The 14,434-nt window shown below is 33.4% G+C and overlaps 2 protein-coding genes across 2 annotated transcripts; both read left to right on the forward strand.

Moving 5' to 3' along the window:
- The first annotated feature begins 4,041 nt into the window (after positions 1-4,041).
- On the forward strand, positions 4,042-4,768 carry LOC133693008 (glutaredoxin-C11-like). Its single transcript, XM_062114198.1, has one exon. The coding sequence runs from the start codon at positions 4,253-4,255 to the stop codon at positions 4,559-4,561; it is 309 nt and encodes a 102-aa protein (XP_061970182.1). The 5' UTR covers positions 4,042-4,252; the 3' UTR covers positions 4,562-4,768.
- Positions 4,769-6,771: 2,003 nt separating this feature from the next.
- On the forward strand, positions 6,772-7,428 carry LOC133691495 (monothiol glutaredoxin-S9-like). Its single transcript, XM_062112025.1, has one exon. The coding sequence runs from the start codon at positions 6,949-6,951 to the stop codon at positions 7,246-7,248; it is 300 nt and encodes a 99-aa protein (XP_061968009.1). The 5' UTR covers positions 6,772-6,948; the 3' UTR covers positions 7,249-7,428.
- Positions 7,429-14,434: the final 7,006 nt, after the last annotated feature.

Consider the following 14,434-nt stretch of genomic DNA (forward strand, 5'->3'; position numbering starts at 1 on the left):
AGTCATTGACTCTTTAAATAAGATTTAAAAATCTTTTCAAATTGTATTCCACCTTGCGCAAAGATTTACAATCAATACAGTTTGACAATTTATGAAATATTTTTCATAATTCACCTAGGATAATGAATCCTCTATTGGTTCCTTAAATGCCTTCATATAGCTCATGTTATATCCAATATCTGCCCATTTGGTACCCTTAACTAGGAGAACATGTAGTAGGATCAAAACATAATACTTCGTACATAAGATAATTTAGTGATCTCAAGTCTAAAGATCACTTACACAACCATCACTTGAGCTTTTCCATAAACACAAATGATTTGTCCATATGAAATTCTCATATGGGTCAGTTTAAAGTATATGTCATCTGACAAGCACCAACATATTAGTTTTAGGTATCTCTTATACCTCAGCTTATGAGAATAATTGTTTCCTTTTATAAAGGAAAAACATAATATGTATCAATCTCAACAACTCTAATTAATGTCCAATTTTAATTGAGAGTTAACCAAGAATATTTAAGAATAATGCCTTGATGTAATAGGAATTCCACAATTATTACAACTTCATAATTTCCTTTGCAAAAAACTTTTGCTCCAAAAACTTTATCTTTACTGTCGCACCCTCGCGGCGGAGCGGCGGCCCTCGATTGATTTCAGAGTTTTTTTGTTGTTTGTGAATAAAGGAGTCGCTACCTAGTAGTTGGTCACTAGGAACCCTAACTGGTCTTTCAGAGATTCTAAGGCAAGGGATTGGTTGTGTAAAGGGAAGGTATTAGCACCCCTAGTACGCCCTACCTAAGGTAAGCTGCTTGTGATTGGTTTGCTTTATAATTGCTATGGTGTTGATGTTTTCTAATCCCATCAGTTATCCTAGGTTTGATTCAAACTAAATTTATTAGGATAGAAATCCAAGGAGGTTCCATGTGCATTAAAAGCTCATTTTCCCCATAGTATTTCAAGAGTTTACGACTCGTAAATCGCAAGGAGGGACAAAAATTTGTAAAATTCAGAAATGCAAGAAAATAATTTTTGTTGTGTTTAAGAAATTCATGCGAAAATACATTTTCGAAACTTCCAATATTTTTTGATAAAAAAAGAGCGTTCAAAACATGTTATGGTATTGGTCGTATGCAACACAAAAGAAAATTTTTTTTTATTTGATCGAAACATAAGCATCACGGAAATCACAAATAAAGACAACAAGTCATCACATATATTTCAAAAAAAAAATCATAAGCCTTAAACATTTCAGCTAAAATAAAGCAGGAGAAAAACAAAAAAAGAAAAGCCCTCTAAAGCCAAAACTCATCAAATAGAATTTGATCCATTAAATCACTCGGAACCTAAACATAGCATGACCCATTATTTTGGACAGAAAAAAAAAGTAAGTCCATATCACATGAAAAAAACAACCCTTTGAACCCAATCCTATGGCAAAACCCCTGACTCACGCCTCTCCTTTTTTTTTAAGCACTGCCATGTTTTTTTTTTCACAAAAAAAAAATGAACGTGTAGTAAATACTAAAGCTAAAGGAAAATGCATGCTATCTTATTTCTGCAAAGCAAAGCACAGGACAACGTGAACCCACGAATCTGCCAAAAAACCAACAAAAATCCCTTAACTAGCAAGTGCTCTCCCTCACGTTTTTATTTTTTGTCTGTGTAAAAAAACAAACTGCGCCTATAAGCCAACTATTCCTATGCAACGTTCTAACAGAGAGCACTCGGATAAAGAAATGAAGGAATGATGAAGACCCTTAAAGTTTAGAGTTCCTCTCAATAAAAGAGCAAAACAAACACAGCTCTAACATAAATAAAAAAAATTCTTAACTCAAAGACATGGGAAGAACAGTGGGCAAGCATGCAAATTTGTTGCTAAGATAGAAAACGAAGGTGTAAAACCAGAAGACAAAACAGTTTTTTAAACATCAAAAACAAGTACCTGCAGGTCTGCTGTCAAGGCTTAGCAGCAAAGCTCCCTCTCCGTTTTATCTTTTTTCTCCTCTTTCCTCACAGTAACGCAAGAATGCAAGAAAGAAACTCTCTCTGTTTTCTGTGTTTTTTTTCTACTGCCTCTCTCTTACGTTTTTCTTCCCTTTCTTTTGCTGTCCTCTCCCCCCTTTTAGGTCAGCAGCCGAGGCTTCTATATAACCTATACATGGCTTTATTTAGGAAACAAAAATTATGTTAACTCTAGGGTGTGATCTCGGGTGAGCAGAAATAGGAGACCAGAATATTTGATTATGATTTTGTGATTAGCAGTGATTTTTTTCCTAGTTAGAGGATGGTGCGGCTCTTTTCTTTTCTTCCATAGAGCCAGCTGCTCCCTTAGAAATGAGGCAATAAAAACGTGGTTTGCAGATAAAAGGAAAGTAGATAACCAGGGTAGCTGTGCAAAGAAGAAGTAAAGAAAGAATTGCAGACGGGGAGGCATTATTTTTCCTTTTCTGATTTAATTCCTGTTCTTCAATTTCTTCACCCGGTAAAATTTCTTCTAATTTTATCTTCAATCAACTCCCTTGTTTTAACACCTTTTCCATTTGGTCCTTGGTCCATAAAAGGGCTTCAAATTGGCCTGCAATTGGTCTTCAATCTTTAAGCATCTTGCAATTGTGTCCCTGCAAACTTGGGCAAAAATCCTCTTCGCGGTAGGAATCTCTACTTTCACACTAGATATTCAAACGGGAATATCTTGAGCTTCTGATATCGAAATCAAGCGATTTAAAAGTCCAAATTCATCTATACATCCAGGACTACAACTTTGATGAAGGAGTCAAAGGGAGATAAAATCATTTTAAAGAACAGAATCTGACAGTAATCTGGTTTATCAAAAAGGATCTCCTGATCTAATTTAGAAACTGACAATGCCAAAAATCCCGATATGACTGAGAGTATGACTTAAGAACAAATCATCAAAATTTGTGACGGAAATAGAGTTTTTAGTGCAAAACTCGGGTCAGGATCCTTCTCGCGGCAGGAATCCCTGCTTTCACACTAGATATTCAAACGGGAATATCTTGAGCTTCTGATATCGAAATCAAGCGATTCAAAAGCCCAAATTTATCTATGCATCTAGGACTACAACTGTGATGAAGGAGTTGATTGAGATAAAATCATTTTAAAGAACAGAATATGGCAATAATCTAGTTGGTCAAAAAGGTTCTTGATCTGGTAATGTCGAGCATCTAAATTTGACTGAGAGTCTGCCTTAAGATCAGTGATCCCTAGGACCTAATAAAGGTGTAGGTCAATTTTTCAATATGTCATGAGTGACAAAACATAGCTAGGATGGTCAGATATCATACGAAACCAAGTCAGAATCAAAGCCTAATTTGGAATAAAAAATTGCGACAACAGCAGAATCAATTTTTTTAGTGCAAATTTTGAGTAATTTATCCAACCTTAAAAACAAGATAATGAAGGAATGAATTTAGCATTATGAAGACGCCTAGTCAGTCTAAGAAACCTGATGATTTTGGCAGCAAATGAGAAGGATAAAGAGAGCAGAAAACAACTCAAACAGGGTTTTGAAAAAAAATATTTTTTTCTCTGCTTTTGTCAATCTTCCAGCAAACGTGAGTTAAACTCCTACACTCAGTTCAAAAGAGGTATACAACGTCTCTATCACGTGGGGTTCAAAAATAAGTAACAACATTTACTATAGATTCATTAATCAAATATTAAATTCATTAATAAAATATTTGATGAAAATTAAAGATAAATAAATAAGACTTTATTAATAAATTAAATATATTTACATGAACAAAGTTAATATTATTTGTAACCCATCAATTAGCTATATGGCATAATCACTAACAAATCTATCTGGAAGATTTGAATTACAGTTACACATGAATGATTACAAGTTGTTTATGACACAAAGGGGTCGACATCAAACAAATCATAAGTTGCAATATTTTTCTTATCCAAACAAATATCTAAAGGATCTTTCTCTTTTTATCCTGTATTTCGTTTTTCCTTTATGGATTATGGATTAAACAATGCAATCCACCACCCTCACCTGCCCTTATAAATAAGGCCCGATGAATCTCAAAGTCCACCAAAGCTAATCCTAAGTAACTAGCTAGTTACAAGCTTTCTTCACTTATCAGCTAATTGCTTCCCTGCAGTTTTTTTTTCTCCTCACTTTGTGTCTCTTCCAAGAAAATTCTAGCTACTAGCAATTAGCTAGCTGTATGTAGCAAAAGAATCACTTCATTTCTTAGCAACACCAGGAAAGGGTTCCGGAAATGGATCAAGTTAGAGATTTGGCATCAAAGAACGCTGCAGTGATCTTCACCAAGAGCTCATGCTGCATGTGCCATAGTATCAAGACACTTTTTTATGAACTCGGAGCAAGCCCTGCAATTCATGAGCTTGACCGTGAAGCCAATGGGAGGGAAATGGAGTGGGCTTTACGTGGGCTAGGGTGCAATCCCACCGTCCCGGCTGTCTTCATAGGTGGAAAATGGGTAGGATCAGCAAAAGATGTGCTATCCCTGCACCTGGATGGCTCTTTGAAACAAATGCTCATGGAAGCAAAAGCAATCTGGTTCTAGCTATAGTACCTCTCAAATAAGCCACACGTAGTACTTAAGTTTGATTCTGTGTAATATATATGAAAATAGCTCTTATACTATGTTGAGAACAAATTGTATGAAGGGCTTTTCTTTTTCTTGAGTTCCCTGACTACATTGTGTGCAAAAATGTAATATTATGAAAAGAATTCCTGAAGATCAGTTTCTAGTGGGTTTTTAAGATTTTAATGATGTTTTCAATTCTGCCATACTCAAAAACATACTTGCAAACTTTCTGCATATTTTACCATGTTGGATGAATACCTATCTACAAAGTGGTGATAATGCAAGGATTTACAAAGATCACATATCATGATCGATTAGAATTCTGAGAATCTCACTTCAGAATATCTGGGAGAACTGCCCTATGCAAACTAAATTACAATATAGAGTAAAGTTCATTTCCATAGCGCATCACTCTATCATGACACTTCTAAGAAATGTTCACACAGAAGTTTACCCTTGGTGAATTTCGCTATAGTTGGCAGAGTTTCCTCTGCACAACTGTCCAACCGATGGGAAGTATTTGTGGATAAAATGGTGTCTTTTCCTTGAAGTAATTTTAAGATTTATTAAAACCTTAAACATGGTTTTGTTACCCCTGAAATTTGGAATCGAGACCTTTTAATTAGTTTATATTATACATGGATTACCTTTGACAAGGGAAAGACAAAAAGGTGATGCTGGAATTTTTATGCCTCCCATGTATTCCTTCATATCCGAAAAGCAAAAAACTTTCTAACATGACTTTAATGCTAAATTAACTAATAAATATGATATGAGATGCATGCATATGGTTTCATAGATGTGCATATTTAGATATGGCAGTAGTCATCCATTATGCATAAATATTCTCTCGCTTATATACACTAATGTTTGTACATGATGATCTGGAAATCTACACCAGGAACATTTTATGTACTTGAAAATTTGAACGCCTGCATGTCAACATGTGTGTTGTGTGTATACAACGTGGTTCTTATATCTTGCAGGACTCTTCTTACTATGATGGAAATTATAGTGACTCTTAAGACTCACTTATTCTTTACACACAACACTTATTCAAGGGAGAAAAGTATTATTCCATTTTAATCAAGAAGAGCTGCATTTCTGGTATGCACGTGCGGACGTTGTTGACATGCAAGAGCTTGCACAGGTTGGAATGTAGCGGTACTATATAGAATAGAGTCTCACATGATCGTGGGCTTGAAGGAATCATGCAAGTTGGTGGGCGCAGCACAAAGAATCGCAGCACCGAAAGCCATCTCGTTCCCAATCTTTCAACAAAAGGATTCAAAGAAGGCGATTGTGGGAATCTGGTAAATTGACTATCTTCATAGTATTTTCTATTTTTGTGTGTATTTATAGAGAGTATAATTGTGTCCATAAAATCTGCAAAAGATGGACAAATGGTCAATAGCATGGACACGTTTGTTATAATTGTGTCCGATTGTATGAATCGATCCCACAGTATGATCATAGCTTTGATCCTTCCATCTTAGTGAAGATGAAGCAGTAATTGATGCTTGTGAAATGTTTCTTAGTGCTCGAGTGAGGATATGACATAATCAAATAAAAAAGATCTAACAAATATTTTTATTGAATAAAAAAAATATTTGGTTGTGCAAAACTAGGCTAGCATCTGAAAATGATGATAATGAGAAATCCAACTATTAAATCGAAATCAAATTTTTCTAGGTAATTGTACAAACAGTTTTGTTTCAAGAAGCCACTATAATATTGCTTATCAAACTATTGGATTTCTTAAAATTAGGTTTAAAAGTTGTTATTTGAGCTAATTCTGTTAGTTTTCCTAGGTTTTTATAGATTTATTGTTTTAATTTTCTTAATTTAGGCTTTCAGATTTTTAGTTGTTTCTAGTAAAGATAGGATTTTTAATCTATTTAATGATTTTATAAACTTATTAAGGAGACAACCACTATATATTTATTTTTCAGAAAATATTAGTTGTCATGTCATATGGTTATAGTAGATGTGTAAATTGTCAATATCGTAAGTACTTGAACAATATACAGTACCGGTGCAGCAAAATTTGGTTGTCAACTTGTTCAGCTCATGGAGGCACTGTAGTCCCCATCTCTGAAAGTAACTTTCACCCATTTGGGCATCTAAGTAAAGCTCCTCTACTTTTGAATGTTCTATATATAGTCTAGCATGAAAGCATAAGTTCAAACAACCTTCAGCTTTAATTGAAACCCTTTTCTCTCTTGCCTACTCTCACCATTGGAACCAATTCTATTTGAATTTGGTCTGATGGTTTTTAGGATCTGAATAAACTCTAGAGAAAGCCAAAGACTTCTTCACGATCATACTCCTGCACAAACTAAGAAGGCTTAATCAGGAGTTACATGGATAAGGTGATGGGATTGGCCTCTGAGAAGGGGGTAGTGATCTTCAGCAAGAGCTCATGTTGCTTGTGTTATGCAGTCAAAATTCTATTCCAAGAAATTGGGGTGGACCCCGTGGTTTGTGAGATTGACCAAGACCCTGAAGGCAGGGAAATGGAAAAGGCTCTCACAAGGTTGGGGTGTAACGCGCCTGTACCGGCCGTTTTTATCGGTGGAAAGCTGATGGGTTCCACGAATGAAGTCATGTCCCTCCACCTAAGTGGCTCACTCATTCCAATGCTCAAACCCTACCAGAACTAATCTTAATTTACCACTTCATTATGAAGATGGAAGAATAAAAATTGGCTTGGTTAGTAGTCTAGCTAGTGTGTTCTATGCTTAGTAGTCCATGTAGAAGTTGTTTGTGTTAAGTATTTCATAGTTTTCATTAGCTCGTGTGTAATATGTTCCCCTATGTTAATGAAGTTAGCTTTATATAAATGCTGGTTATCTGCTTAATGCAGAATTTAAACATTGCACAATCTCTGAATATATATTTCATCAACCTTTTATCCCACATCTGAAAGCACGACGAAAAATAACTTTTAATGATCAGTTCCAGAAAAGTATTGAGACCATCAGCATCATATATATGAACCAAATTTCTACATGAATGAAAACCATTATGCCTTTTATATTATAAATTCTCAGCGGAAATCAAATACGTACCTTTCAAATCTATTACAATCCTGTAATCATGAGCACCATTAACATTTTCAACCACATTTACACTAGCATCATGATTTAAATATTCCAAGGGCATCCGTTCAAATATCAGAATCGGAGAGAACAATTGAGGGTCAGGCGCTGTCAAAAAAGAAATAGCAGGTGTGTGTGTGTGTGTGTGTGTGTGTGTGTGTGTGTGTGTGTGTATAAAAGTTACTCTAGTTAGCCATCTCCAACTTTCGAACTGCCTCGCATTCCTCCATATGCAAAAAGTTTTAAAAGGAAAATTCTTTTCTTTTTCGTGCTGCATGCCTTGATTCGTCTACTTTTATCTTAGATAAAGAAGGGATTACATTCCTTGCCTTTAGCTCTTTTCAGCGGTGATAGTATCCGATTGTCTTGCAGGAAAAGCTAGCAAGATCAGAACAACATAAGTGCGCTCCACATTGCAGCATTCTTATATAATTTTCTCTTTGCCAAATATCTGATGTAGGATATTTTTAGGAGGTTGTTATTTTTAGTTTTTTTTTTTTTAGTTTTCTAATGTTTGGTGAATTTTATATTAAATTTATAATTACTTGTTACTATTTTTTTTTCCTTTTTAAGGACTAGAGTATAGTTCTAGAGCTAGTATAAATAGAGATATTTAATTTATTTTTTAGCTTTGGTATTTTGATAAATTAATAAAGAGCTTGTTCTATTTTTCTCGTGTGAAAGATTATCTACGATGTCTACTATTTTTCTCAAGCCTTTTTCATTCAACCCTTCCTAGTTTTCCTTTCAATTCTAATTAATCTAGTTTATAGGCGTGTTAGTTGTTATTAAAGCCTAATTATCCTAGTGATTTTTCTATCTTGAATTATCATGGTTAGAGGTCGTATAGCAGGATGTGGTCATGGTCGAAGGAATAGTTTTTAGACAAAGAAGGTTATTCTCTAATAGTGAAACATTCATTAACTGATAATTGAAGACTTGCAAATGTAGATTGTGGAAGTCAACTTGTTTGACGGATATCATGATTTAAAGGATTGTGAGATGAATGATGGCACATCCACATCTAGTTTTGAGAACTCATATCATAAGCATGCACAAAGTAGGTAGCCTCATGTTTGGGGTGATTACAACGAAAAATTAGTTTTTTCGGTGAAACTCCCTGAGTTTGTAGGGCTTGTAAAGGATTTGTTGATTGACTTTGTGAAGTTGAACATGTCTTTGAGTACAAAAAGATCCTGGAGCAGATGAAGGTGAAACATATCATTATTAGATTAAAACGTCGAGCTTCTATGTTGTTGGAGTAGTTGAAGAAAAAACCATGCGACGCAAGGCAAGCCCAAGTTATCTGACTAGAAAAGGACAAAGAAGATGAATGATCATTATGTTGTTCTAGGATTAAGGCAACAATAACACCTAAGAAGTGAATTATGCGTTCCACTAATAATAACAAATTTACAATTAACTCAATTAAACATAATTAACCAACAATATAATTAAAATATTTAAAGTAAAGAGTAAATGGATAGAAATTTCAAACTCGATTTTTAACGTGATTTGGCAAGCTTGCATCCACACCTCAAGCATCAAATTGGTCTTGAGTATTGTGTTCTTTACTAATCCAAGCCAAAAATTATAATGTCCTTGATGAATTCCGTCAAGCCCTTTTTCACCACTTGAAGAAATATCATTTACAAGATTTTTCACATTGGTGATGTACCTCATCAATGACTTAGAGTTTTTCACTTAAATTCTTTAAGAATTACAAATTTTTGAAATGTAATAACACTCTCTCAAAGAAAAGTTAATACAATTGAAAGTCCTAATCTCTCTATATCTCACAAGATAGCACTTAATGAATTGGAAAGTGTTTAAATGTTATGAGAATGAAAATGTATACTCCTGTATAAGAATATGGAGGTTTTAATGCACAAATATGAGTATAATTAGGGATTATTGGTTTTAAAATGATTTTTCTCTTAAGATAGCTTGTATATCACTACTAAAAAAGGGGGTGTTAGCATCTGAATTTAGCAACGGATAATTCCGTTGCTAAATTCAGTAACGGAGTTGCAACGGATTACATATATATTATTTTTTTAATATTAGCAACGGACTTTAGCAACGGATAATCTGTTGCAAAATTTACGTTGAATTTAGCAACGGATTTTCCGTTGCTAATTGAAAAAAAAATTAAAATGTTAATATAAAACTAAAATTATGTAGACCGTTGATTACATAAAATCTGAACCGTTTATTTTCACTCTCTTCCCCCACACCGAAATACAGATCCAACAAAATCTATTACGCTGAAAATTAATTTACTTCCACTCTTCCAGCATCCTTCTTCGTCCCTAATAACATCGATTCCTAACTGTTCAAAAATCACCCTCTCTTCATCGATTTCATCTTCCTTTATCCGAAACTGTTCATCATCTTCGCATTTGTCTTCAGCAACCCTATTTGTTTTTCTTCATCTTCTTCTCCTTCATCTTAACAGTTTCAATATTTCTTTGCAAACCAACAAAAACAAAGACCCATGGCAACATCGCACCAGACCCATCATCATCACCATTGAACATCCTGTTTTACCCCTTCTCTGTAAACGGGTTAGGTTTTGCATTGTTTTCTTTGATAGCTCAAGTAATTAATTTATGGTTTTTGTTTTCTTTGTTGCAATTTAAGTTACACTAAACAGTTCTAACCTAACTTTCCCAATCTCAGGTGTTATTCTGTCGTGTTGATCCATCTCCCTCACCTGTAACTGAAGAACACAGGTAAGAATTTTTTTCCCCGATACTTTGAATAATGGTTTTAGGTTATTAATTCGATAATATAAGGTTTATGAAATTTTTTTACCATGATTTATATCATAATTATGCACGTTCAAGTGAAAATTTATGAAAAACCCCAAATTAATTTTTAGGGTTACGGTTCATAAATTGAATGCTTTTATTCAACCTGACCAATGCCGGCAATTCTTGTGTCTGGAAGAGAGTGATTGATGGAAATTATGCATGTTTAATTGAAAATTTATCAAAACCTCCAATTTAATTATTAACAATTAGTATTATTGATGCTAGGTGTTCTTTGATGTCTGCAAGTCTTTTTGTCCTCCTGTGCGCAGACACCTAGGTGTTTTGAATGTATTCATATGCTTATATATATATAAGGAAACTTGCTTATTGATGTTGTGTTTCGTTAATAAGATTGCTGTTTTATTTTTGTTTCTTCATTCATTTTTTTTTCTTGCTGTTTTACTTGTTATATATATAAGTAGCAGAATTGTGTAGTGAAAGAGGTTAAAATTCATGGTTGCCTCCTCCTTGCATGGTGATAAGTTAATTTCCCACATTAGCTATATATGTTGTCTGTTTTCATTTGATTGTCCTGTCTTGAGGTCAGCATGCATGATTTGAAAACGTTATTGATCACCAAATGGTTTAGGTGGCAGGCTTTTAATATGATAGTCACATTGAGAATTTAAAAAAGTTAGAGAAACAATGTAAGAAATGGGACATGATTTTTTAGTACATGAAATATAGTAATTTCACTATTTAATTTCATTTATTTTTTTTAATATTCTTTCTCTGTTTTTAAAAATTTCCTTAATTTAACTATTTTTTTATTTTATTTTTTTCAACTCAAAGGCATTCTAGATATAATAGGGAGTTTGGAACTGGCTATATGACTCATCTAGATGTATGCTTCAGCTATTGAATTTTGGATAAAAATCTGTAATATTTACTCATTTTGTTACAGTACCTAATGCTTGCTTTGTTATTTGGCTTTTTTTTTTAATTTCTGGGTCCTGACATGACTTTGTTCAATATGATGGCTTAGGTTTTTAAGCGTGGCATCAAGTTATCTTCCTCAATAATTAATTAGCCTTTGGGTTCTTCTTGGCACGAAAGCGGTGTGTTGCGTTCTTACTATTATTTAATATGGTCTCCTTAATGCTTTGTCCTTTTGAAGTCTTGTGCTCTTATACTACATGTCATTTACATGGAATATCATTTAATGCATCCAGCTTCCTTTGTTCATGCAATTTTTCTACATGTCATTTACTGTTTTTATACAAACTGTTACTATTTTTTGCATCTGCTACCATTGTTAATTAGAGTTAATTATAATTTAGTCTATGTATTTTTTATGATTTTATAAGTTAGTCATTATGTTTTTGAAAACCATAAGTTAGTTCCTTGGTATAAATTAAATGCTAGTTATTTTAAAATTTCAAAATGAATCATGTTTAAGATTGAAATTTTTCAGGTTAGATCTTAGAAGAAAAAAATTGTTATGGGAAGATAAGTGCCAAAAAAATTTTAAAAATTAATAGTTTAACTTGGATATCCTTTCTGTTTTTCATAGTTTAACTTGGATTTGTTTTAAAAGACTAGCAAGTGTTATAACTGGATGGGTTTAAGATGTTATGCACAATTCCTTTACCTAAGATGTACACTAGTAGATTTATCAATGAATGTCTACTGGAATTTTGTTTGTTGAAGCTTATTTTAGAGTTATTTGTTATGACATTCCATTTCTGCAACTGACCTCATGTGTCAGTTATTAACTAAGAGGTGGACTTGTGTATTGTAGCTTCTTGGCAGGAGCAGTGGATTTCAAGTAGCATCCACTCATCGGCCATGTACAAAAGGAACTGCCACATTAGAGAACTGCACTTGATGGAACTCAGTACAATCTCTTACTGTTAGACAGTGAAGGAATAGATGCCTATGATCAAACAGTAAGCGCATTTACCTTATCAAGATGAACTGATGATTGTTGTGCTGGTTTTATGTTTTAACAGTTCAAGAATTGATGAAATGGCTAGTAATAAATTTTATTAATTGAAGAATTTATTTTTTGTGATTCTTTCTTATTTATAATTTACACCATATCCTTTTTATATTCCCACACAGCTGCTGTTTTGGATTATGCAGTAATTGTTGTTTTGAATTATCCTCTATCTATTTAATAAGCTTACTGAATACATGTACTAGAATAGTGTTATGAATCTACCAAGCAGCTTAGCACATTAATTACATGATATAATTGCATTTAGATATTGAAATCCTAGGCTAACAATGGCAAGTCTCGGTGTGGACATTCTAGAAATGAAGCTATCTGTCAGGATTTTCCTTCTCGAAATTAAAAATATTTGTCTTGGAAGTCAGTAGTTTATACTAAGGATATTTACAATAAGCTGTGGGGGGGAACATTACAAGAGTAAATATCAGAGCAATAATTAAAAAAAAATAAAAGAGTATTACAAAAGTGGTTAATTACAATGATTAAAACTAATTAAAAGTGAAAAGTTACAGAATATATAGCTAACAGATTATACAAGTGAGGTGAAGCAGTTTGCCAAGCATCTAGGTTACATATTATTCTTGCTTCTGAAAGAAAAGGTAGGAGTTTGAATGCTTGTGATGGAAGAAATAAGACCAAACAAGATTCTTGATTTATTGATGCACAAGCAACAATTAATAGCATCAGTCTCTTTTGCTTTATTTGTTGAGCCATTAAAGGACACTAGCTATTAGTTTCTTGTTATTAAATTAAATGAAAATTTTCAGGTTAGATCTTAAATGAAAAAATATTTGTTATGAGAAGACAAGTGTCAAAAAAATATTAAAATTTCATACTTTAACTTGGATATGCTTTCTTCTTTTCATAGTTTAACTTGGATTTATATTTAAACATGTAAATTAACTATTAGTCTCTTGGATGATGAGGATTTGTTTTTGTATTAAAGAGTTCTACAGCTCTTTTGGCTTTTTTTTATAGTTACTATGTTGCATGAACTAAGTAGCAAATTGTTTGGAGCCAACTTGTGTAATTGCAGAAACAATCGCATGTTTTTTAGCAGGTTTGTCTGTAATGATACATGTAAAATGCACCAGCATTGTGCAATGGTTCATTTTTTTAGTCAGTTAGCTGAGTTTCTCTGTTAGAATTATTTGTGGAAAAGGCTAGGGTCAAGTGCTGTGAGGTCACTGGACTTGACCCTTTAAATTGTGAAATTGGAAATATTAGACAGACTCTTTTACTGTTTTCGGTTCACAAGGTCATGATCTTGTTTGGAATGAATATAAAAGATGGGAGCTTGATGTTTACACTGTGAAGTCAGTTCTAGCAAAGCACTAATTAGTATAGATCCATTTCCAATCACACAAAGGATAAAGGATTAGAGAGCAAAGCACTAATTTGTTTTAAAGACTAGCAATTGTTATAACTTGATGGGTGTAACATACTGTTTATGTTTTTTTATTTTTCCATCAATATGAATGGCTTATTGGATCACAATATAATCCAATAGAGTTGGCTAAATCTGATTGGGTTGCAATAAGAAAACCTCCACCTTGTGCCATTGATTCTTGGGGCTTAGGTAAGTCTATTTTGCTCCATTTTTACATGGTTGCTTAATTATATCATGCGTAATTTTTATGTTGGGTATGCTTATTGTAATCTTTTCAAGTAGTTGGAACTTTGCCTTTCATTGGGACAATATTGACAGTTTGTATAAGAAAACTAATGGAATGATTTTCTTTCATTAAATCTGATATTGAGTACAATTCTGCTACTTAAAAACACGATTACACATTTAGGTGTGTAGTAAATAACAATACTTACATTACAATAATGGAAAAGTTGATTCCTTTTACTATATGCACAACGTAATTGATAAAATAAGAAAAAAGAAGTAGTAAAAACAGCTTGAAATCTGTTGAATTTGATATTGAATTCTGTTGATCGGATTTTGAGGGAGAGATGGGAGAAATGGGTG

This window comes from Populus nigra, chromosome 4, assembly GCF_951802175.1.
Source record: "Populus nigra chromosome 4, ddPopNigr1.1, whole genome shotgun sequence".
NCBI lineage: Eukaryota > Viridiplantae > Streptophyta > Magnoliopsida > Malpighiales > Salicaceae > Populus > Populus nigra.

Bases quoted from the DNA above. Each gene is read 5' to 3' on its own strand.
- LOC133691495 (XM_062112025.1), top strand. From the start codon at position 6,949: ATGGATAAGGTGATGGGATTGGCCTCTGAGAAGGGGGTAGTGATCTTC.
- LOC133693008 (XM_062114198.1), top strand. From the start codon at position 4,253: ATGGATCAAGTTAGAGATTTGGCATCAAAGAACGCTGCAGTGATCTTC.